The sequence below is a fragment of the Hippichthys cyanospilos genome, chromosome 8 (assembly GCF_059441005.1).
Source record: "Hippichthys cyanospilos isolate Australia breed blue-spotted pipefish chromosome 8, RoL_Hcya_1.0, whole genome shotgun sequence".
In the NCBI taxonomy this organism is placed as follows: domain Eukaryota; kingdom Metazoa; phylum Chordata; class Actinopteri; order Syngnathiformes; family Syngnathidae; genus Hippichthys; species Hippichthys cyanospilos.
In genome coordinates this window covers 14,149,160-14,175,939 of record NC_142376.1, presented here as the reverse complement: position 1 = coordinate 14,175,939, position 26,780 = coordinate 14,149,160, and the positions used below count along the sequence as shown (strand labels likewise).

The 26,780-nt window shown below is 38.5% G+C and overlaps 2 protein-coding genes across 5 annotated transcripts in view; one reads left to right on the top strand and one right to left on the bottom strand.

The window, feature by feature from the left end:
* arid4b (AT-rich interaction domain 4B) overlaps window positions 1-22,146 on the bottom strand; it is a 46,191-nt gene extending 24,045 nt beyond the window's left edge. Inside the window, exons 1-3 of one of the 4 annotated variants that reach the window (XM_088420675.1) lie at window positions 21,947-22,146; window positions 20,150-20,198; window positions 6,123-6,233 (exon numbers count right to left, since the gene is read on the bottom strand). In XM_088420675.1, the coding sequence (XP_088276801.1) occupies window positions 6,123-6,233; window positions 20,150-20,155 (117 nt within the window). In that variant the 5' untranslated portion in view covers window positions 20,156-20,198; window positions 21,947-22,146. Of the gene's footprint in view, window positions 1-6,122; window positions 6,234-20,149; window positions 20,507-20,526; window positions 21,210-21,946 lie in introns of those variants that run through there. The other 3 variants (XM_088420679.1, XM_088420678.1, XM_088420676.1) reach the window with 3 other exon arrangements.
* Window positions 22,147-22,219: 73 nt separating this feature from the next.
* The window catches only part of ggps1 (geranylgeranyl diphosphate synthase 1), an 11,242-nt gene continuing 6,681 nt past the window's right edge, over window positions 22,220-26,780 (top strand). Inside the window, exons 1-3 of the mRNA XM_088420681.1 lie at window positions 22,220-22,803; window positions 24,194-24,276; window positions 24,668-24,738. Of these exons, the coding sequence (XP_088276807.1) occupies window positions 24,204-24,276; window positions 24,668-24,738 (144 nt within the window). The 5' untranslated portion in view covers window positions 22,220-22,803; window positions 24,194-24,203. The remainder of the gene's footprint in view (window positions 22,804-24,193; window positions 24,277-24,667; window positions 24,739-26,780) is intronic.

Genomic DNA, 26,780 nt, shown 5'->3' with positions numbered 1-26,780 from the left:
GAACCACAGTAGATGATAATCTGACTATGCATCTGGCAACACTGAGAGCAAAAGGCGCAAACCAAGCACACGTGAAAACCTAGAAGCTACTCAGAGCAGAAAATCTGTTGGACAGACTCATAAGAATTGACTGTAATAACTGATTCTCAGCTAAATCCTTACTAATGATGAAGTTCTTGGCAATCTGAATCCAAATTACGGTATATGTAATAAGTATGACCTTATGAATGAGAAGTTACCTAACTCATTCAGTACCTGACTATTTTAGACCCTCCTTAAGCCTTTAACACAAACACACACACACATATAGAAAAAATATAGTAATATTAGTGTTAATATTGTCTGGCCTCATAGAAAAATGTATAACAACATCTTTGGAAAATTGTGAGTGAATGAGTTAATCATTTAACTCGCTAGATTCTGGTCGAAACACTGGGGCTTTAGGTTTAACACAAGCTCAGAACTGGTGGAACAAAAACAACAGCAACAATTACAAGAAATCCGCAGTAAACACTTTGCTTTTATTTGGGTTCATTTTAGCCTATTTTTACTGTAAATTAGGGCTGCACGATTAATTGAATTTTAATCATGATCGCGATATTGGCTGCCACAATTATTAAAGATGATAATCGGCGATATTAACATTTAAAAACCCGGCTACGTAGTACTGTACAGTATATGTCATATCAAGCACTTTCAGTCGTCCTACCACCAGGGGGCAAACGCAAGGGACGTCATTAAGCTTAGGGCAGAAAACATGGTGGAGGAGTTCTCCAGTGTATACTGTAAACAACTTCTGGCAAGCACGCACACAGAGGTGAGCTGTCTGGGAAAATATAAACGCTTGGAAGAAGTTTGTATGCTGGAGAGTCCATTTATCTGTATGGGAGAATATCGGCCGACTGCGAGGAAAGCCGCACGATGCAAGTGCTGCAAACACCTGCCGGTAAGATTCCGCGCGTCTTCTTTCACGCGATGGAAACGCTGAATGTTTCCCATATATTTGCATGCTAAAATCCTCTGTTTTTCTCAGCCCCTAATACAGTGGACCCCCGTGTTACAGCGTCCCTGGCTTACGTTTTTTCCATGTTGCAATGTGGAATACTGAGTTTTTTCACCCTCTCTTTATGGTATTTTCCAGGATTTGCGACAAAAACAACTGTCATGACCCTAGGGGCTTGGCTGTATTTGTGTTGTTTTTGTCTCCATTTGCAGGCGTTTTTAGGTAATTGCACTCATTTTCTGTTGCCGTCAATGCATCCATGCAATGCGTCACTACAATGCTGGTCTGCTATTGGTCGGCGTCGCCTCACGGAAATGGTCGTCTGCTATTGGCCGGCCTTACTCATTTCAAAATGGCGGCACGGTATAGCTTTGTTCAATCGTGTGTGGTTACAAAACCGTATTTATAGTGCATTTTACTGCTTAATTCAAACTTGAACGGGTTAGCTATGGGTCCCAAGATTGCTAGTGGTGTTAAAGAGAGAAGTAAGATGATGATTTATATGGAAACGATGCTGGAGATAATCAAGAAATTATGGTGCTAGCCTAGGCTACCCTTACTAGGGAATTTGGGCAAGGAAAAAAAAAAAAACCTGCAGCTACGAAGCAATGAACTATAAGCAGCTGGGTTAAAATTCATTCATTTGTTCATTCCTTCCATCCTTCCATTCATCCATGATAAAATCCAGACTGCTTTTCCTGAATATGAGGTGTGAGTTTCTGACGGACCCTTCTCTCCAGCACCCTTGAATCAACCTTACTGGAGAGGCTGCGGCTTCTTTAGAAGGGGTGCCCCCACCCCGCTCTGCAAATCCAGAGGCCCTGTCCCCGATGTCCATGCAACGTTGTAGAGGCGTGTCAACCAGGACAGCCCTACAACATCAGGAGCCTATAGGAACTCCACGCAGACCTCTTCTATCCCCAGGGCCTTGTCACTCATGAATTTCTTGAACACCTTGGTGACTTCAATCCCAGAGATAGGAGAGCCCACCTTGGAGTTTCTGGACTCTGCTTCCTCAAAGGAAGACATGTCGGTGGAATTGATGAGGTTTTTGAAGTATGTTGCCCACCAGCTCATGACGTTCTGAATTCATGTCAGCAGCGCCCCATCTCCACAGTGCACAGTGCTAATGGTGCACTACATCCGTCTTCTGAGACAGCAGATGGTGGACCAGAATTTCCTCGAAGCCACCCAAGTCGAAGTGTGAGGAAAAAAAATAGCGGTTTATGGGCCGAAATTTATGGTAGCTAATTAGTGATTTTTTTTCTGTGACGCTGAACTAGTGACAACAATTTTTGCCAAGCTCTGTGGGATTTTAACTTTAATCAGAAGTGTGCTAAAAACATTTCACAGTCATACTCAGTGTTGGTCACCTCTGCTGCAGTATGGTGTGTATAGCTACGCTACAGAAGGGAAACAGACACTCCAAAAACAACAACACGGCCAGGCAGATAAAAGGCCAACGGAAAAAAAACAATGCTTTACTGACATGGGCTTATGACTAGGACCTGTGATCTATGAAAATGCGCCTGCGATTGCTTTCCTTTATTAGGGTACTGTAATAACACACGCACACACATGCACATACACACTACTGGTAGAAATTCTACAACAGGAAAGGATCAAAACAACAAATTTAAGTAACAGATGATGTTGAAGCACAATCTTGTCATAAGAAGCAAAAGAAAAAATGAAAAGCTTCCAGCAGCTGTGTTTCATCAGATAGGGAGGGAATCACATTCCTTCTCCTGTAATACGGGAAGTCCTTTTAGCACCTGGAAGGGCACAAGGTCCCCCTCTCTTTCAGACAGAACATCAATAACACTCGACTCATCTCACGACAGTATTCCTACTGAGACCTTTGGCTCTTCTCGTACTCAAACAGTCAGTCACTGCACATTGATACACATGCTAACTCTTGCTAGACAATAAAATTGAGATTTTTGTTTCATAAGCTGCATGACCCCTGGAAATGTCATATAGTCACCTCCAAATGTATTGGAACATTGAAGCTTTTTTTTGTTTGTTTTACTTCTGCTGTACGTAGACTAAAACCATCAACAATATTATTTATGTAAATTAGTCTATGGTGTTTTGCCATCATTGACGAGTTCCTTCAATATTTTTTTATTTTTTATTATTTTCCACATCATTTACTCATTTCAGTCCTATTATGTTTTCTCACCAAGAAGTTCCACTGCAAGTGTTTTTCCTCCCTCACCTTATTCCTTCACTACCTTCACCCGTAACCAGAAGAATAATCAGACGTGCTTGGCGGCGGAAATCAAAGCACTGATCTGGCAACCAAGTAGCAGCGCATGGTCAATGGGAGGCCCAGTCTCTCTTGAACTCCTTAAGTTTGCAAGCTACCAGTAATATTCCTGCTCATTTCGGATCTGTTTGTGCAGAACATTTTAGCTTTACATCTCACAGCCACCAAGAACTTTTGAAAATACAGTGGACCCCCACGTTACAACGTCCCTGATTTACGTTATTTTCATCCCCTCTTTATGACATTTTCCTGGATTTGCGAAAAACCATTGCCATCTAACTGTTTCCATGTAACGTGTGACTACAATGCTGGTCTGCTATTGGTCGGCGTCTCCTCACGGAGATGGTGGTCTGCTATTGGTCGGCCTCACTTGTTTCAAAATGGTGGAACGGTAAAGCTTTGTTCGATTGTGAGTGGTTACAAAACCATATTTATAGTGCATTTTACTGCTTAATTCAAAGTTGAAAGGTTAACCCTGTACTTCCTTTTCACATGCTGTTTCAAGTTGCAGCTGAGCTCTTTCAAAGTTGAACATGAACAAAATAAAAATATATTGTTTAAACTACCAAAAATTAAACAAATAAACATTAATGCATATAGTAACTGTAATAGTGATTGTAAGTACTTCTGGGCATGGCAACAAGCCATTTGTGGTGAAGCATACTAACATTTGTCTAATATTTAAGGGTCATGTTATTTTTTTAGAAATACAAGCATGTCCACATTGTAAGGGTCCAACTGTGCCTTTTGGGTAGTAACTATACTGCCTGCTGTGGAAAAGACACACACACACACACACACACACACTGGAAACCGATGTTGCATAAAATGCTCAGTGAAAGTAGGATAAACATGTTAGCTACGTTAGTTAGCTGCTTTAACTACAGTTGTACTGAAGCCGACAAAACAGGAAGTAGACGTGATTGGCTGCGGTGGCCAAAAAGTATGAGTCACCTCCAGGCGAGGCTCCCGCTGCAGGTTGCATTTGCCCATTAAGGCAGACAATGCGGGAGGGAAAAAACAAACTTACCTGTTTTGACAAATTTGGACAGTTTTAAATAAACCTCCCTTTTAAAATCATGAAATATTGCCATTATGGTTATTGGCCCATGCCTAGTTGGAACTACTGTGCAACTAAAGTGATATCGCGGCTCGAGGGGGAGACTTAGCCGCCAAAATCCACAGCCTTCCCCTACCAAAAATGGCTTCATATCGAGCATGACGTACGTGATGTACCAGTATCCCGTGTTATTTTGGTAGCTCTCACTTTTGATGGGTCCAGTGGTGATGCAAAGGTGTTTCTTATTGTTGCTTGCTTGTTTGAAAGTGTTTTTGAAGCGCTGACTAGCAGTCAATGTGTTATCACCCTTTTCCTCAATTGGAAAAACCAAAATGTTGCCACAAAGATGATTTAAAAATAATCGAAGCATCGTGTGTTTCTCCTTTCATTTTTGCAATTAATGGCAAATTACAAACAACGTTTAGGTGCATGTCTCAAATGTAGCATGATATTTGTGGCCCCCTAAGTTACGAGAGTGCTGTAGGGTTTTGTCCTTGCTCTTTCTTTGTGTACCTATCATTTCACAGTAGGTAAAACCAATGTGGAGATAACTGTCTTCCAAGTGCAGAGCAGCATCATGAAAATGAATGTCCCACAAATCTTTCATTAACGTCAAAAAGGACTTGGTGGCAGATGCTGCAACCATCAACCTATTAGACCAGCAGACAGAGATTAATGAGCAAAATTGGAAATCTAATTGAAGTATGAACATTCATATGAATGCTTACACGTTAATGAAACATTGTGACTAATAATCCAATCGAAAAGCAAATCTGGCATTCAGCCACTTAACTAGCAACTCCTACATATAAGCTGTTCTTGCCTTGTTTGTTTAAATTTAACACGATGTTATAACCACAAGCATCGGAATATCCAGGAAGAACAAAATTCTTTGCTCAAATATGAATACACACAATTAAAATTTTAAGTCAAATGGTGCCGCAACAAATCCCAAATGTTTTCAAATTCAGTGCCTTGTCTAAACAAATGAAAAAAGTTAAACATGAAACGTGCACAGGCAGTGGCTGCAAGGCCAAATGACTTTACTTCCACATACCGACTTGAGTCAAACAAAAATGTATAATTGCCGCACACCTTTTGTCGATGAGAACATAAAATTCAGCAAAGTGAAGGTAAAGCAAGGAAGGACACACCTAATATTCCAATTCTGCATGAAAATGTGCGCAATTTGTGTGCATGAACACAGTATTGCATGATAAGACAATAAGAAAATAGAACATAAAGACCATATGGGCAGCAAACTAGTTGAGTCTGGATTATGGGAGTCCTCTGATGATTGCTGCTCAGTAGCATAATTTATTAGGCTTCCATTGTAGGACAGACAAGTGAACAGCCCCTCCTCTATTAAACTAACCATATGCTCAGCCCTACTCGGGGAATGATACAGTACAGTGCGTATCTTGCAAAGGCTTCATCAGCAAAGCATGAAACCAAAAGGGGAACAACTTTGGAACTGTCATACTGTGAGTAGGGTGTGGATAAAATGGATGCCTGGGGCCTTAATGGGTACCTGGTGGGCTGGGCTAGACCCTGCATCTGTATGAGCTGGGCCGCAGGACCTTGCTCCAACTCAATGAATAGCACTAGCAACTCCAGGCAACGCTTCACAGTGCAAGTGAAACATTTTTTAGTCGACATAAACACATTAGCCTTAAATCACTCGTTATTCGTTCAACATAAAACCCTCACATTAATCACCTCAGAGTGTTTGACCATTGCATCATCATTAATCACAAACATGTACAGCGTATTGAAAGGTGGCTTACCTTAGCTTTGACCAAACGCTTGGCAGTCTTAATCTTGGCCTCACAGAAAGCCCCCCGGTATTTAGCACTCACATCTGTCCCTACTGTCAAGTAAGGGGGCTCCTCCAGAGTCTGACAGCCAAAAAAAAAACACACACAGAAAAATAAGGTTAACTCCAACACACACTTTTTAATATTCAGTTCAGTGACAGGTGTATTCTTACAACTCAGGTAGCAGGGTTACACATGCACACACGCTTAACTTCGTCAAGGGCAACAACACAAAAACCACCCAAGCTCGGTGATTCATCCACGGAAAATGTATACCATCTGTTGTGGGTATTTGAGAAGAAGCCACTCGGGACCAAGTAAAAAGGCTGCTACATTACAGCTTTGAGACTACAATGGTAGAAGCTCATTGTAGAGCAACCCACTAGTATTCAGTCAACACAAAATGATAATCTCCTGCACCGAAAGGTCGATGCAGAGAAAGCATTGAGTGGGTGAAGGAAGATGATGATTGCAGACTCCATAGATTGATGAGGAGGCTGAATACAGATCGAGGGGTATGGACTTAACCAATAATTCTGAGAGCTTTTAATGGTAAAAATTTTTTGTTGCCATTGTGGAAATTATAACTGTGCCAAGCAAGCAAGCAAGATGGATATCGAATGTAAATATATCAATGAATCTGCAGTGATAACCCATGAATTTGTCACTGTATTACTGTACATAACTGAACCCCCTTACAGGCAAGTTTCAATCAAGTGTATGGATTTTCCAGTCAAAAATCTCACACTTCTCTGTCATTGCTATGTGCTAAAGGCATTAATACTTGATAGAGTTGAGAGATGGACTGATGTTTTTTTTTTTTTGTTTTGTTTTTTTCCAAATCAGTAAGAATACTGATTATTCAGTATAAATAAGACAACAGATATTTGGAGCCGGTACTCATTTTTAATAAAAGTCAAATTATTGGCTTCAACAATAAAATAAAACAAAGCAAAAAGAAAAATACCAACAATCAATTCTGTTGAAATGGCTTTATGCTTATTGAACACTTTTCAGGTTTGCACGCTGTTGACTTATTTAATTTTACAATTAACAATATTCGTCTGTTCTAACAAATGAGTTCTCTGAAATCATGGCCCCTGTGGGGGAAATCAACCAGTCTAAAAAAGTTAAATCAAACCTTGAACAAATATCTTTGTTTTCTACAGAAAAATATCTTGATAACTGGCATTAAAATTTTATAGAATTTCCTATCATTAAAAAAAAAAAAACACAGTGTTCCCAACGTCAGCAAAACACTAGTAAATAATAGTCGCTTATAAATGAATAGAGTTTTGAATTGATGTATATTCAGCTATCCGATTCCTCAAAAGCTGATACCGACAATAGTCTAAGTGACAAATACTGGTATCAATAATCGATCAGTCTGATAATCGGGCCATCTCTAAATTAGTTTGTGTTCATTTTAATCTATGAATTATAAACTGAAGGAGCAGTTGCTAATCTATATCTGAAAAAGCCTAAAGAATGACAAAATATTTGTAGTGTAGTTTCTCATGTGACACACACTCATGGCTGAGCTTACTTAGCTAAACTGAGAAAGAAACCAATCAGTTCAATAAGTGGTTCCAGTCAGTAGATTTGTTTGAATGAGTCATTTGTGAAATACACAACACATTTGACATGGGGTGCGCCCTTAATACAGCATATCTCTGCACCTTCAAAGTTGCAGCATTAATGTGTTAATTTGAAGGTGTGCAAATTTACTTAACCAGGTTATTTTACAAAATGAACAAAACTACCGCTGAATAAAAATGTACTTCAAATTACCCAGTGAAAATCTGAAATTTCTTTAGTCATGTGGTTTAAGAGAAATATTTTGAAAAACAAACTAAAAAAAGAACAACTGAAGATTGAGGTGTGCTCTGCTGGGCAGGCAGCAAACCTGCTAAGGACAAAAAGATGCCAGACAAGCAGGTTAAGAAAAGTCAGCTCTGTCCTGGGCTGCCCCATGGACACAATGGAGGACAGGAGGATGATGGCTGAGCTGTCAAGCATGCTGGACAACCCAACACACCCTCTCCAGGACACTGGCAGCACTGCACAGCAATAGATTTTTACACCTGCGCTGTGTGAAGGAGAGATTCCGCTATTCCTTCCTGCCTGCAGCTGTCAAAGTCTATAACCGGAACATAGGATAGTTGCGTGGGTTGGATTGGATAGATCGGAAAGCTGTGCACGAACATAAGGTGAGGTTTTTATTTTGTGCAATGTGCTTCTTGTCTTTTGCATTGTATGTTTCTATTCCTACATCCAACAATGCCGCCGAAATGAAGGAAATTACTACAGTATAGGGCTTCACAATCAATCGAATTTTAACCGCAATCACGATATTGACTGCCACGATTAATTAAGTCGATCCTCTGCGATATTAACATTTAAAAAGCCAGGTATCCTATGTCAAATTAAGCACTTTGTCATCCTACCACAAGGGGGCAATGTTTCCCACATGTTTGCATGACAAAAGCAGCTGCTTTTCTCACCCTAATATATTATTTACCAAATGGTGTTGAGTTTCTCACCTGATTACTAATACAGTATATACAGTCCTAACTGTCAATTGAGACTCATTTTGAAAAATCTGATTGGCAAAAAATTGACATAAATTTGGTTTGAAATGACCGAAAATGACATTTTGACTGCTCATTGATGAAAATTTGCTTAAAAATAAATAATGTGCTTGGTTCCAAATAGGCTTCATTTTTGTCATTGGTTTGCACTCAGCAAGTAGTAAGTTAGCCGTGTTGCCCTGTGTGCCAAGGTTTATCATGTCTTGTGAATTTGTTTTAATTATTATTTATTTTATTTATTTATTTTACTTTATTAATTTTTTAAGTATCAAGTCTTGAAGCCTTGTTTATATACTGTTTGTTTAAAAAGGGGCACTAAATAGACATGTTTGACCGAACATGATTATTAATTTTGAATAATATTTCCAGCAATATTGACCAAAATAATCGTGATTATTATGTTGACCATAATCGTGCAGCCATAATAGATAAATTCACAACAACTTCTTACATTTCTCAGCTGCGTGCTAAAAAGGAACAATGAAGCGGCTCCAATTTGTAACTAACCAAATAACAAAACTTAATCTTCCATGGTTGGTGTGTCAATGAATCATAATAAAGACTAGAGTGACAATTGTGGTTCACATGTTTTTTGTGGAAAACTGCACTTTCTTTTCAATTCAGCATTTAATAAATGTTTAAAAAAAACAACAACAACAAACAAAACACACACAAAAAAAAGGGACAATGTTATATACACTACTCATAGAATGTAAGGAATATTTAGGTTTTGGGTGAAATTTCAGGATGAGCCTGAAATGCATTCAAACCTTTACCGGAGAACTTAATAAAAAAGACCACTTCAGTATATGGACCTGAAGACGATCTGCATCAGATGTTTTGTCATTTAATTCTAAACTGCATCAGACAGCCATTCCCACATAGCCAAGTACTTCCATGAACACTAACGTTAAGCACGCCTGCTGTGTGCAACATCACACGCATTAGGGACAGTTTGGGATGTTAAGCGTTCACTTACAGATCACAAAACAGGTCACATTTATTTCTAAATGTGAACAGTCTCACACACACACACACACACACACAAAAACCTGACTTGACCATTGAGCCCTGCAGTGCAAACTTCGCCTTGGTATGCACATTCTGCTGTTAAAATCACACACACAAACACACACATACACGAACACATATTGAATATGACCACTCATACTGCTCTCGGTTTCTATTTGTGAAAGCTTTGATTTGTGCTTTGCTAGTTAATCATTTATTTCAACCTGAATTCTGAAGGCAGGAGACCCTAAAATTTAGAGGAAAAAAAAGAAAAGCATAAAAAGGGCCAGCCTATATCAATAGTCCTACCATTCATCTACTAAAACACACACCAGGTTTACAGCAAACAAAAAGGAAATAAATGTTTGTTTGATGGAATGCTTCTTCTCTCTTAAGGTGGCCACAAGGCACACATGCGCAACATACCAAGGTGCCCTGTTTGAAAAAACACTAGTCTCTTTTACCCTCAATGCTCGACTAACCATCCCATCTGTCTGCCCTTAGCACAGCCACTCAAGCCAACATCAGGTTTACATGACACTGTGGACAATCACACTGATGACTACATTCACTTGTCAGCTTCGGGTGAAGCGCCAAGTAGGTTTCAGTTCCTAGCATGTACCTTTAACTCTTCTCCTTTCGCTGGAGGCAATCTTTTTTACTTTTACAAGTCTTGCTACAGACTAAGAGGGTACAGTTGGGGAACCTAAAAACTTCATGAGTATAACTGTGCATTTACTCTTGGATTTACTCTCCATAAGTGATCAGACATACCTACATACTTTAATAAATAAATAAAAAAATCTTTAAATAGGACTCATTTATCCTTGACAGCTTCTGCCATTAAACAAAATGAAAAAGAGCAATACAGTTGCAAGCATTATAGAGTTAATATAAAGAGATTTTCATTTGTTCTAATGTATTTAAATTAACACAACATCTGTGTGATGGAGCAATTTCACTGGAGACTCACTATGTCCACATTAGATAATCAGAGGAAACCTCATGACACTGTTAAAATTAGCAGCCAATCAGATGACTCAATGTTACTCAGGAATAATAAGGGTTCAACTTCATAGTGTTTTATGAGGCAACCTTCTTGTTAAAGTAGACAATTGTTTGTTGCGTGAAAACACTTGGGAAATCTATGAGGATAAATCAATAATATCTCTTCGAAAGTTTTATAAGTGGACGGATTAGTTTTATACTGTATAGAACTATTGAATGCTGAATGTTCAATGCTTAATTCTAAACGATGGAAGGATGGCAAAAGATAGAAATAAATGTCTCTGATGAAAGAAGAGTCATCTTTTTTTTTGGTAGGTTCCACGTTTATAGAGAAATAGAACACAATATTCTGTGGGCCAAGCGAGGTCAGTCAAAACAGCTGGTACTGAAGGGATTGCTCCAATGAAAATGGCTGTGAGTAAAGAATTAATAAGCGGTTACACTCTGCATGCTAAAGCTAGAGTAATGCAGCTACAATAGCATCGAGCCTTTGGCCCTTTACCAATGATGTGGGAAAACAATCTGCAGACACACAAGCTTGATTAAACACATACAAATGGGACCTGGCGTGAAACAATCAGAAACACCTGAGACTGACATGGAAACTAAACCTTGAAAAGAAAAAAAAAATGTATAGTGTAACAGATCGAATAAGATCAGATCGGATTTGTGAGGAAATGAACTATGATGACGGAAAGGAGACCAGTGTTAACAGTAGCAGTATACACACGCACACATACACATCACAATAAATATATAAATAATATGCTTGTCTGATTCACAGAAACAGCATTTGTAATTACACCTTTTCAGTATTTAATCCTGTCATATCAAACAATGCTCCCGCAACATACAGTATGGCAGCTTTTGAATGACGGATTCAGGCAAAAGCTAACCGAGTGTAGTTCCTTGTCAGTTAAGATTATCATAGCTGGAATAATTTAATAAAGCACCTGTGGTAATGAGCTATTGCTTTTCATAACACCTTTAGCTAACTCTGACTTGTGTTGCCTTTGGTAATGGAAAGCAAAATACTGTATGACCTAATTGCATGACCAGGGAGGAGTTCCACCTGTTCTCGCTGACTGTTAGCATGAAGGCCATATTACAAATACCCAAGCGCTCAACTGTGCTAATATAAATAATCCCCCTCACACTCACTCTCACTCTCTGTTACTGTTCAGTTCAAGAGTTTCAGTTCAAGTTTTTAGTTGTCTTGACTTAAACATGTCATCTCTTTGCACACTGCTTTTGTCTACATCACACAGTCGATCATCACACAGACATGCTGACATCAGCTCCCATGTGTCAATATTTGAGTCGATCCACATCATCACACTTGAATGAGGGCATATCGGGTTGGATTTACATTCAAAACCAAGAAGCGCATTTTTGTAAAATGCCATGTTGTTAATTATTGTGTTCATTTCATCATGGCAATCTAATCAACAACAATATTTACAGATGATGAAGCGATGACACACATCAGATTATGACTGAACGCAATAATGTAATGTAGCCAGATGGGTTGTCAAAATACTTCAGACGTTAAGGCATCCCTTATGGACACACTCCCAACCGTATGAAAAGACCTGCATGATTCAAGAGTGTTACATTTCAACACACAGATGATTCATTTAAATATTGTACTGCACGACTATCGTCCATATTGCTGTTTAAGGGTAAAAAAAATATATTAAAAAACAAAAATTATTGACAAGTAATACATTGAAAGGAGCTGTGGGGTTCAGCAATGCTACATTACAAAATACATAAGTTGTGAAACAAAACACACAAAGTCAATTAAGACACGCAGGATTCCATTAATTAATGTGTTCTACGGCTATTAGTCTCAGCTGCCGTTTAGAGTGGAAAAAAAATAAATAAAAAAAATGCACATACACTGACAATTGAGCCAGAATGAATTGCACAGCAAGTACTGAATTCTGTGATCTATTTGAAAAAAAATATATATTTATTTGTATATTTCAAGTGGCTCAAATCTACAGCTGAAGAATGAAAAGGTTCACATTCACAAGTTAAAAATTGTACTTATTCTAAAAAGGGGGGCAGTCTTGCTGGTGCCTATCCCAGCTGACTTCAGGCAGTAGGCGGGGAACACTCTGAACTAATTGCCATACAATTGCAGGCCACAGAGAGATGAACATGATTCTTGCACCCAATCACACCTAAGGACAACTTAGTATGTCCAATACACCTACTGTGCAAGTTTTTTTTTTTTTTTTGGAGTGCCCGCAGAGAATCCACAGGGGACAACATGCAAACTTCACACAGGAAGGCCGGAGTGAGGTAGATTTGAACATGGGTCACTGGACTGAGAGCTGAAAAAGCTATCCACAGCATCATTGAGCTGCCCTAAAAATTGTGATCTGTACATTTACAGAGCATAAACATTGACAGGTATCTGCTTAGTTTTTTTTTTTTTTTTTTTTTTTAATCTACATTTGGTAATGGGCTGCTTTTGATTCAAACTATCGGAATCAGAGCTCCCAAATTAATCAATCAAATTAAACTATATTCTTGATCAAATGTGTGTTAGTGTGTTTAGAGCCACTGTTTACTCAAATTGTCCAAATCCTCCAATTTCAGCCTCTCAAGAGCAATTATTCTCTGATTTCTTAAGTCCTTCATGAAAACAAACAGATCATCTTGTGTGTTAGATGAAAATAAAACATTTGCCAGAGTCTGCTTTTACTTTGGGAAACAATGACTAAATCAGTAAATGAATCAGATACTTACCTAACCATTGTTTTTTCCTATTTTTTTCATCACTAAACAAAACCAAATAGACATAATTGGTTAAAGTGACAGTGTGCAGCATTTAGTGGCATCTAATACAGAACGAAGAGAATGCAATGGTTTTGAAGCACGCACACTAGTGTCACAGAGGCAAAACTTTGAAAACTACCACTACACTACTTTCGCAAAGATCTTTACCCTTGGATATCTGTAGCAAAAAGATGGTGACGAAACATATCATCCCATCACCTGTTAGGCAGATGACCTATTTTATATAATTACAGACCACTCGACCAATGATTATAGAAAAATAAAACGACAATGTGATAGAACTTTTTTTTGCATGAGATTTCATTAAATCTTACACTCTGCCCCCTTAATAATTAGGAAAAACTATACTTTGGTGATGTTTTGTTGCTATATTGATAAAATAATACATTCTAAGAATATTCAATCGTCACAGCCCTATTCTGAATTGTATTACTTGAACCAGAGTTTCAGTAAATCCAGCCTGACCATTTAACAAAAACAAATGTGGAAAAACACACACACACACACACACACACACACACACAAAAACACGTTAGAAAGCTTGTAAAACTCCATCAGGCCACTGGGTTTTTTTTTTTCTTGATTTACCACTCTACAAGGCCTTTTGTTGTGACTTGGCTGACATTAGAAAACTTGTAAAATAAACCACATACTACCATCAAGCTACATTTTTTTTAATGTGCCACCCTACAAGGGTTTTTGTTTTTGCGACTTGGCTTATGGTCACCACAGTGAGTCACTCAGATTATTTGTCTGGCAAAGATTTTACACCGGATGATGTTGCTTATGCAACCTACCCATTGTTTTGTTTTGTTTGTTTGTCTGTTTTATTAAGATTTCGGAACAAAATTTGTTACATTGGTGAAAAGATTATGACTCGAACCCATGCTGTCCGCAGAAACAAAAACAGCCTGTATCACTACAACATTACCGGCACTAGTAACTAACAAGGTTGCGCTAACGAAATCTATGCAACACTGACAAAAAGGTTTCGCTGTGATAAGAATAGAAACAAATGCAAGCATATGATGACATTTAATTTTGAATCACTTTAATTTGTGTTTCAAAAATAAAAACGGAGTATGTTTTTTTTTTTTTTTGCAAAGCATGTTTAACCTATGTTTAATTGAATAGAAAACAAAGACAAGCTATTTAATGTTCAAACTGATAAACTATATTGTTTTTAGCAAATTAACGTTAACATTGAATTTTATGGCTGCAAAAGACCTGGGACAGGGTCATGCTTATCACTATGTTACATCACCGTTCCTTTTAACAACATTCAATAAATGTTTGGTAACTGATTATTTCATATTCTTTCTTGACATAGAGTTGAATATGTTCGCAGTCCGGAGTCTCCATTGTGGAGTTACAAAAGATCTGGACTGCAGGCAAAACAGTCTAGTACCCGCACTCTTTTAATCAATCAATCAATCAATCAATCAATAAAAGCTTTATGTATAAAACACTTTTTCATACAAAAAACTGTGTACAGATTACATTGAAGCCTTCCATTCCCAACTACCCTGTTCACTTGCGGGATGTTCCAAACAGGTGTTTGATAAGCATACCTCAACTTTCTCAGTCTTTTTTGCCACCTGTCCCTGCTTTTATGGAAAATGTTGCAGGCATCATATTCAAAATGAGCTAATATTTGCAATAAAGTTTACCAACATGAACATTTAATATTTTGTCTTTGTAGTGTATTTACTGGATAGACGCAGGTTGAAAAAAAATCATTGTATTGTGTTTATATTTGTGATTTACTCATCATCACAATTTTATTGGAATTGGGTTTGTAAAACGTTTGTGACGCTTTTACAGTAAGCAGAACAAAGGGAGCATGCATGAAGCAGGCAGGAGGAAAGACTTACACTCCCTCTCATTCTTGCTAGCACATACATATATTAATCTGCACTGAATCACCTCTTTGTGCACAGGAAACCTAGTGACCGGTGTTTCAGCAGAAGTAGCATGGCAAATGCCAAAAGAATTTTTACTAGAAAACTGAAATAATCAGAATTTTTCATACTCCTCTCGCGAAGCCGCAAACAGGAAGCCAAACATGGGCATTACGCATTAGAATAATAAATTGTTTGACAGAGGGGATTTAACTGAATAAACTAAAAGAAGACTTGTTTTGACTCAGTTTAATTAATATTTAATGAGCTCTAGCTTCTTTCAAATTATCATACTGGCTCAAGCATGAGAGGACTGCAAAAGGCAAATGATCATTTAGCAAGTTCCAACATGAGTGAATAACATACAAGAGTCGGCATAAAACCTCATTATGAATCTCTAAGGATATATGCATTCACCAGCTCCAATTATTTTTTTTTCTTTTAGGTTTTGCAGAGAATGAATGAGACTTACTATAGGTTTCTGTTCCACAGTCATTGATAGAAGATTTCATTACACTGAGCTCGTTGACTAAAACTTGATTGAAGTGAAGACATGTGGCATGATATACGAGTGACATCAATGCATGAGACTTCAAGCTCGAGTGCAACCAAGGTCACAAACGCTGCTATCATTCATCTGTTTTCAATACCACTGTTTACCAACGTTAATTTAGCCGAAGTACAAATTTTACAATAGAAAAGAAAAATACAGCACACCACTTAAAAATATATTATGACAACATAATTATGAATGGGCGAGTAGCTACTAAAGTTTTTTTTTTTTTAATGCTTTTTTTTTTCAACACAGGAACACCGTCACCATAGGGGCTCCCACAGTAGCCATAGTCAGAACCAGCTTGGCTCACATCCGCGTAGCACTGTCTTAGTTTAGACGAAGGGACGATGACAAGCAGGGATGTGACATTCCTTGCACCCAACACAAATATGTTTTTCAAATGTGCATTTGACAAAATAGTTCGCTTGAAATCACTCAGCTTAGTTTTAATGGATGGCACCTCTTGGAGAACTAATGTGACATCCCTTGCACCCACCACTTAGTCAGTTGATATTACAGATACTTGTTGTCATTGCTAAAATAAAGTATCCTGACGAAAGTCAAAGAGAAAAGGACTAACATGGATATTTATTTGAGCCAGAAAAGGCCTCTGATCCATAATCCAGCAATGAAAATAGCAAGCCTGATTCATCAGAATAAGAAAATGCTGCGTTGCTTTGGAGGCTGCTGCTTTGATCAGGTGCAAAAGAATGATGATCTAAGAAAATGTACTAAAATGCTTAACTTTTGCATATGTTGTCCACAAACCATAATTCGAAATCATGTACATTAATGGCTTGATCAAGAAGTGTGTGCATGCCCACAGCTCACGTGTAGCTGTCTAACCACTATGTTTTTCAACAGTACAGAAGACGGTCTTTTCTTCTTGACATGTTATCCAGACATGTAATTGCCCTGCTATTGTGCTGTTTAAAGATGGATTTTCACTGCTTTAGCGCGGTTCAGGCCAGACTTGTGTGAAAAGTTAACTAAGCCCAAACTTTTTTTTTACCCATGCCCTTATTATGGTGCTATACACACTGGCTAGGTTATCTTAGCATGATGAGCTGCATCTTTTCTCATCATCCGTTCATAGTTTTGTTATTCATTATCTAATAATAAGGCTGATAATACTCATTTTTGCTTATTTCAGGCCTTTCGAGCTATCACAATAGCATTCCCATACATAACTCCATTGACTAGTTGTCATCAATCGAGCAGCATACCTTTTTCTTGTTTCATTGTGTTTAAATTCTTTCCATGTCCGCGCTAGGGCTCTTGGGGCCAGTGCTGAAATAACGTTGTCCCTGCATCAAATTTGAGCCTTTTGTTAGGCGTGTATCCCAGTAGCTTTGCCGGTAGATTGTCTTTGTAGCATGAAGAAAATGGTCCTCACAAATGTCAATTGTTGTCAAGCTGTAAAGTTTTCACCGTGCCGCATACCCATATTATACAGCCACGTCTCTGTGATGAATTTATGTTCTGAATTAATAGGTTTAGGCACACAGAAGCAGTGCTTGTCTTTTGTTTTTCCTTTTATTATTGGGGAACTGATACACTTAGCATTGCACCATTATAGCATCCAACAGTGATCCAGACTTGCCTATCCATGGCTGCCGCTCTATAAAATCTGCTGCTTTGCTTTACAAGTCAACGGAGCAGATGACAACGTAATAATCATACGACACAGAAGATAACAGAAAATCACCTCAATGAATCAATAACAAAATGTGTTGCAAAAACTTAAAATCATCAGGTCTTATTGATTTGTTGCAGCAGTCCTAATTCAACAATTACATCACGTACCACCATAAGAGCATTGGAGACCACACTTTATAGAGTCACTGACATAACGCAGTTTGAATAGCAAAAGTTGGATACAAGAAGTTGATTGAACTCTCCGCCTCTATTTAAAAAACATGTCATTGTTCTCTCTTTCACTATTCTGTATGTCACTGGCATGGATAGAAGGTTCAAGATAGACTTGTAATAAAAAAAGGTTCTGACATGCAAACATTGAAGAAATTATTTTAATAGTGCTGTAGATTATAAGATAAATAGTGACATTTTATTTCTGTGGTCCTTTCTTTCAAAAGTATGTAAAAAAAACTATTGAAAATGAACATAGGACTATATTTCACAAATAATTAAGAATACATTACAATTACATTTACACTTGGTAAGCATTAAGCAGGCATTGGTCATTGCTGTAATATATTCACAGAGTGTTAGCCTAATGCTCACTTTAAACTCACTGTTAACAAGTCAATAAAAATATCAAAAGCTTGCCAAAAAAGTTTTTTTTTTCTCTGACGATAATGCTCAAATATTTAAACTACACTACTACTAGGCTAAGGATGATTAAATTAAGACTTTGATTCTTTTAGGTTTGTGGGAAATAACAATAAGGGAACCATATTTTACAATTGTTAACAATCAAGAAAAATGAAATATTCTCAAAAGCATGCTTTTGACATTGTAAACAATCAGTGTTATCCACAACATCACATGAAACATAAGAAATGGTGGCAATCTCTCTTTTTAGCTGTTCCAAGACCTCTTTTTAGCAAGTATCAAAGGAATACTCGCTTATGCAATGCAACTCCCGCAGCTATGGTATTTGTCTTTGTCTGAATGGTTTGTGAGAGTCTGCTGAAATACCAAGGGGAGGTGCGTTTACATTCCCAGTTGTAGAGCCTCTCAGATGAGGGAGATCCGAGGCTAAACCAACACAACATCTGACCACTATTTAACAATGACAATGCAAAGTCATCTTATTAAGGTTTTTTTTTCTTTTTTTAGTGCAGAGAAGGGAGTTACTTTTTAAATATGCTCTGAAAGTTAATTAAACAGTGCTACATGTTGAGTACATCCCGTTTTTTGCTGACTAACCCTCAAATGGGAATTACACACCATGTCCAGATTTAACACAAGGAGGTACTGTAAAAGGTGCAAAAAAAAAAAAAGTGCAGTGGAGCATGCATTATGGTCTTGTAATATAAATAAATAAACATCAGAAGAGAGATGAAAATTAGTTATGCGTTTTCCCTTAGTGATTTTTTCCCCCCACTGGAACATTACACAGACTTACAGCAATGTTAACTAATGTTAAGGATGGCCATCATGCACAAAATAATAATTTTCATAAATGTTAATGTTTGAGGTTTCTGGGCGAAATAAAAGCTGAAGTAGCCAACTTTTTACACCAACTTAAAAATAGCCAACAAAAATCAAGAATTATGCATGTGTGTGTGTGTTGCATCAGAGGCCTCTCCAAAAAAGAATGGTGACTCTCACTTGTCTAACAACACTGCAAAACTTGCAACTTTGTTATGTCATACAATGTACCTTATAATACAATCGCCTTGTACATCAGTGAGTTATTTGCTATGTAAAATTCCCTAATTTCCCTAAATCTCAAGATGCAATGCCTTAAGCAAGCACCAGTCAAAAGCATTGCTTCAAAACACAGACTCATGCTGAGCAAATAAATGCATTGTGATTATTTCAGTAAACATGCAGATGACCGCAGATCTTGTTGGAATGTTTAAAACTGCAGTGTGGTTGTGTCAGTGTAAACCCGTGTCAATTTTTAAAACCTTAAATAGGTCAACAAATATGAAAAAAGTCAACCAGGTTTGAATAAACATGTTTTTTTTTTAAATACTCTGCCAGGCCGTGGCTTATTCGACATTTCATATAAGTCTATTAAAATGATTGATTTTCTTTTCAGAAGTTACATATAGTTACATGATGAAAAACAATGTACTTGATTAATGACACGATAAAAACATTGATTAAATAGATATTGTCAATAGGTAAAATATCCAGTACAACAACCTGCGTCTGTTCTCCAAATTTCCCCTTAGATGCTAGTAATTGTGTCACAAATTTATCATATTGGAGCCTCTATCCGCAGACCTTTTTTTAAATCGATATCACATTGAGTGCAATTTATATTGATAATGGTTATGTGTCTGGCGATGACATTAAATGCTCAGCCTTAGTTCAACTGTAACAACGTAAACGTTCAAGATCTGGTTGTCCAGCTGTTAATACACAAAAGAAATCAAATCCAAGTGACAAAAACATGCAAGAAAAAAAGTGAGAAGGGCCTACCTTCATCTCTCTACCAGTCCTTTGAGAGACCAGTGTAGTGGATCCGAGGCTGAAAGAGATTTCAAACGATGTTAGGCATGACAACTTCAGCGAGTTTTATGATGACATCATTTTTCCTGCTCTGCAAAAATATGGACAGCGTGCAAGCGTCCCAACAACTCGCGTGCACGTTTTCCTTCAAATGGGCTGTAGCACTCGGTTCCGAATAGAATGTACCACCCCGCTCCCAGCAATACTGCGTATCGGTGTTGCAAAGTAAGCCGTGGCAGGCTGATCGTTCACAAGAGTTGCCGAAAGCCGTTTATGTAATGGCGTGTGCATGCGCGTGCGTTATAGTCCGTCAGTTTGCCTTGTGGTAACGAATAGCACAGCATTACCTATTGGTCTGCACAAATGCAATGGCGATGTTGGGCAGCACTCGAGTTTGAGTCAAACAAACAGACAAGCACTCTGTTTTGCGCTCTCGCACATACACACGGTGGGGGCACCGTGCAGTCTGCCTGCACCGCACCGACTTCCAACAGTAAAGCAGCGGATGACGCCATTTCTGTGGATGACAGTCGGATACAAGCACAGCGCTTCATTTGGACTCGATCACAAACAAGCGCATCCAATGCACTCACACTTATCAGACCGAGCCACTAAACACCAAGACGAAGAATATCACTGAGGAAATACACACAGATCGGTCGCGATTCGCTTTTTCTCTCCGCCGACTCGGGGAGAGTGCATTGGCTTAATAGACAGAATAGAGCCGTAATAACACTCGCTTGTCACAGAGCCCAACAATTATAGACGTGTCATGTGAAAATGAAAGGCTCGAGGCGTCAAGTTGGCCAAAGTGCGAGCGGCCAGGCGTCCAATTAAAAAGTCACTTTCGCGGAATGAGCTTTTTAGCGACGTGTCCGCACACTACTCGCCGCTGACAAAGGGAAAAAAGCCCGACAAACCGCTCTCAACAAGGTCAGTCTCATGGCGACTTGACATAGTAGCGCCAATAACATTAATGTCGTGTTGTTCGACGAAGAGCCGAGGTCGCATTGTTTATCCGTTGGACGCCGAGGACAACCGAGTCATCCGCCCCAGACAACCTGCTCCGAGTGCCCGATACAAGTGAGTGACCAGCCAGCACAAACAAACGCAGCCTTCGAACGTCTCCGAAAAACACCGAGATCGCTTTTGTCAAAATACACCAAGGGCACACAACACGTCTTAAGAGAAAAATCCCAAAGGGGAAGCACATCATTGAACATCTATGAGCTGGTGGAGCGGAGGAGTTTCATTTTTCTAGAAATACACGGTGGCTCATTCTGTCCCGACTTAGTAAGAACTGGGGTAACACTTGATCCGTTGCATTTGACAGTTAGCTACGACGAAAAAATGGAATTTAATCAGTGCATCGACGCCTAGCATCGCCCCCGGTGTTGTCGTGTAAAATCACTTTGACGCCTATGAGACCGCTCGACGACGAGGATTCCTCCGCTCAAACAACACAAACGTTGGTGCTCCCCCCCAGCGGCCGTGCAACTACTCAACCCCGGAGGAACCGTCTCACTTGCCTGTAGGTCGTTGTTTACCGCATAACTTTGCGATCGAGCTGACACCGAGTTGTTTTTCGATCACAAGCCCGGTGGATTCATTCATTCCTTTCTAGGTTGTGCAAAGAACACACCGCATCACCAACGAACAAGTTGACGAACAGGCAGTCTGGCTGATTCGAAAGCAGGGCACTCGACAGCGAGCGAGTAAAAGATGTTCAAAATAGCGATGGCTTTTGTCGAACAACAGCGGTCTTACCTGCGCTGTCAAGTTGAGAATCGCGTCCGTTTTTCGACGAAAGGGTCTTAGTAATCCATAGGGACATTTAAGTGGTGATTCGATGAGGTTTCGCCGTCGCTCGTCGGCCCCAGGTTGACGTTAAACACGGTTAGATAAAGTCGTTTTCGCAGAGCACTGCTGTGCTGTTTGCCTTTGAGAAGCTTCTCCAGCTTGCCTTTCTCAGACCCCCCCCCAACCTTCTGAGTATGATTGACGGCCACGTTGATCACGCCCTGTCCATTTTGCGCAATACAATTGGACAAAAAGAACATAGGAAACGCCTTTCTTCTTAATGATTGGTTTATAATGGAGAGGAAAAACTATCTTGCAATCCCCACGAAATAAACGTACCCACTGGTTACTTTAGAATACAGCAAACTACAACCCCCAACTCATGATATGTGAGAGCGTTCGTTTTAGTTTAACGTATGTCCCGGTTTGGAATTCGTTTTCCCTTCGTCTTAATGTTACGAGTCGGATGTTGCTATCGGGCAATGTCGTAATACACATTCAACACACACCAAGCTCGACGAGCATATAAAATGTAGCTTGGGACGAGCTAACCATTCTGACTAGAGTCGATATCTGCCCACTTCCGCAATTAGCGTAGCGTAGCGTAGCGTAGCAAACAAGGAGTTGGCCAGGCTGGTGGATTGCTACGCTTATATCGCTTAATCAAATTGGCGATTGTGTCGTCTGTAACTCCAATCGACCGGCGTATTACTATTAAAAGCAGACGGATATGCGCTTTGTGGTAGAATGCTAACGCTAGTCAACTAACCGTGTGCCTAACAGGAACAACCAGTCCACCATTCTGACATCGGGAGACAACCAAGGTAGGTAGAGCTGAAGACAATTTGGCTATTATTCGTCTAGTTTCAATTTCAGTCATGACTTTCCAATAGGCCCATCAGAGCACACCATGGGCAAATTTGGATTTTTAATTGGAAATATGTTATTTGTGTTATATGTACTATAGTCTGTGGTCTTGAAATGGACTATATATATATATATATATATATATATATATATATATATATACATATATATATAAAGAATGTAATCATTTTGTGTTTCTCAGAGTAATAGTCATCAAAAAGGTTTATCAATACACTGTTGGATACTGTGGTTTTTTTGTTTTAAACTTTTTGATCATTCATGTGATAGTGAATACTGACTACTACTACCAGTTTTCATTTGAATCACTTTTTTTAAAAAGTTACGGTAAATTGTTTCAAATGGATAACAAGATGCACTTGAATTCCGCTCTGTGCTGCCTTTCTTCTTGCACTCTTGAGGTAGTGGTATGTACTAGGGCTGCACGATTATGGTCAAAATAATGTTCAAGATTATTTTGGTCAATACTGTAATCACAATTATTAATTATAATTATTCATCGTGTTTGGCAAAATATGTCTGTTTATTGCCCTTTTTTAAACAAGCAGTATATAAACAAGGCTTCACTGCTTGATACTTACAAATAATAATAATAAACTCAAAAAAACATTAAGTAAATAATCGTGGCAAAAACACACAGAGCAACACAGCTAACTTATTTGCTGAGTGCAAACCAATGAAAAAATGAAACCTACTTTAAACCAAGCACAGTATTTACTTTTAAACAAATTTTAATCAAGTAGCAGTCAAAATCTAATTTTCGGTCATTTCAAACCAAATTGGTTCCAATATCGGATTTTTCAAAATGGGTCTCAATTGAAAACTACCACTGTTATATTACGAATAGGGTGAGAAACTCAACGCCATTTGACACTGGTAAATAATATATTAGGGTGAGGAAACCAGACACTTTAGTCATGTAAACAAGTGCTTGTTTTGACATGTAAAGTTATGTACAGTAGCGTCGGCTTTTTACATGTTAATACTGTCAAGGATCAGCTTAATTAATCGTGGCAGCCAATATTGTGATGACGATTAAAATTAGATTAATTATGCAGCCCTAGTATGTACCTAAATAAATCTCATTGCAGGTGGGGAAAAAGGTTTAATTGCATGTCTCATATCTCATAGGGTTTGATCATTTTAAAAGTTTGGCATGGCAAAATTTGGAGATACACAGAGCATAACCTCTTGATTTGTAATTACACTATAAAGGCTCAACTAAATGTTCTACTCAGCGCATTCATGTTAATGGTAATTTGAAAGTAGGGTTTTTTTTCTTCTTTTGTTCTATTTTGATTAATGTTTTCTTTTTCTGCTCACTTGAAGACTTGAAGTGATGGACGGTGAGCCAGAAGCAGCCTCAGAGCGCATTCTCCTAGAGCCATACAAATACTTGTTACAGTTACCAGGTGAGTTTCTGTCCAACTAATATCACTTTCATTGCATGTTTTTATTTTTAAATATAAACACTGGAAGGTAACATTAACACAACAGTGTGAGAAATTCTGTGCAAAATTATATTCCTTCTAACATTGATTTGTGTGTGTGTGTGGTGGTGGGGGGAGGGATTGCTATCACCTACCAGTTAAAGTTGCATTCGTACTCCACACCTGCAATTAAAGCCAATTGGCGACTGTCCAACGCACATTAATCAATACAGTACAATACAATAAAATCTACACCAACCACGTTTTGAGAGAGTCCACCTCATTTTTTGAGCTGGTGGTCGGGGATCCAATCAAATTGATTCAAGGTATGATTTTTTTTTTTTTTTTTTTTTTTTTTTTTTTTTTTCCTCAGGCAAACAAGTGCGGACGAAACTTGCTCAAGCATTCAATCACTGGCTCAATGTTCCTGAGGACAAATTGCAGGTGAGTAATTGGAAATAAGTATAGTTGCCAAACTGACATGGTTCAAATAATCACAATAATATAATGTTCAACCTAAACTTAACATAGTACTGTATTGTCAATGCACAATTATTGATGGTTTCAATTCTGTTGACTAAACAGCAACTCGAGCTTACAACCAGTCAAGTTAGTGTAAATTTTAGTTTTCATCAGATGTGTTTAAGTTCAATGAGCTTTACCGTTCTGCCATTTTGAAACAAGTGAGGCCAACCAATAGCAGACCACCATCTCCGTGAGGAGATGCCGACCAATAGCAGAATTGTAGTGACTCGTTGCAGGGACAGCGACAGAAAATACGTGTAATTACCTGAAAACGCCTGCAGATGGAGACGAAACAACACAAATACAGCCAAGACCCTAGGGTCATGACAGTGGCACAACGGGGAAAATGTTATAAAAAGGGGATGAAAAAAAAACTAAGTACAGTGATCCCTCCTACTTCGCGGTCTCAGATATCGCGGTCTCAGTGCTTCGCGTTTTTTTTCCAGGAAAAATAAAAAATATTTCAAAATAAAAAATCATTTAAAAAATGTGCAAAAATGTACAAAAATGGGGAAAAAAAGCAAAAGAAATACATTATACAGTACTGTATTAATCAAATAACGAAGTAATATTAGTTAATGACTATGTTAAGAATTCTTCAAGCGTTAGAGTTCGTGACGTTTTTATCTTATTTTGAAGTGCATGCTTTTAATTTGTCGAGTCGCGTTGCATTTCCGTTTCCGGTTTTAGTTCTCATTTGCGTCATTCGGCTCCTTACAGTGACGTAGTGAATGGCAACGTAAGCTCATATTTATCGTTTATTATCATTTATGTTGATAATGCACGCTACTGCCTATGTTCAGTAAGCGATGAGTGTTTATTCTGTTTATCTGTTCGTTTGTGTAGAGGTTGCACTTTATAGTTAGTAGTTCTTGTTAGTTGTTGCTAACCTGCTAATGTCGGCTAAAAATACAGTAAATTCATAGATTAAGTGTTTACATGTTAGTTGACTGACTTTAAGATTGTTGTTGATTTATTATTCAACAGATACTACATGATACACCATACATGAGCCAAAATAAATGTGAAGTTCAACGTGATGACTTGCGTACTCTTTCCCCGGAGTCTTGGTGCAGATAACCAGTCCTGAGAACAAATTCTCAATAAACTAAGTAATATTAGTTATTTAATGAATATACAATAATGATAATAATGTTAATAAGGATAATGTAATGTTAAATAATAGGAGAAACGAAATAAAATAGGCAAAAAATACAAAAAAAAAAGATTGTTTATGGTTACTGCGGCTATATTGGGGCATACATAGAAATCTAGGAACTGATACCCTACTTCGCGGGTTTCAGACTTCGCGGGGGGTCGACAGCCCCCATTAACCACGAAGTAGGGGGGATCACTGTATTCAAGGTCACAAAGGTTTTCAGAGTGCTCATCAATGTCACTCAGCAACATTTAAGGATTTTGGAATGAGGTGCATACATGACAAAGCACATCATATGACACCTTGTTGATTTTGGCAATAATTTAAGACTTTTAATTTCCCCTTATGGCCGTGACAATACGGTAGCATTTTTGTGCACATGTATTTTATATTGTGGTCAATAGTGCTGGTGTGCCACATATTATTGATTTGATAACAGAGGCTGGTGGCTGGTGAAAATTTGAACATGGGCCTCTAGTGGCCCGCGGGCCAGACTTTGGACACACCTGCTCTACTCGGCTGGTTTTTCTCGGGTGCAGTAGTCTCTTGCATATCAAACTAACGGTACAAATTCAAGTCACGATATATAAATGAAGAAAGTTGCAGGCAATTAGGTATGAGCCGATCACTGGGGTGACAATTTATTGTGGTGTTAAATTGTCAAGATTTGGAGCAAACTTTCGCATTGGTCTCAAACTCCAGTCCTCGAGGGCCGCGATCTTTAGATGCTTCTGTCATAAACACACCTGATTCAAATTATTAGCTCATCAGCAAGCTCAGCAGGAGCGTGAAAATTATCCTA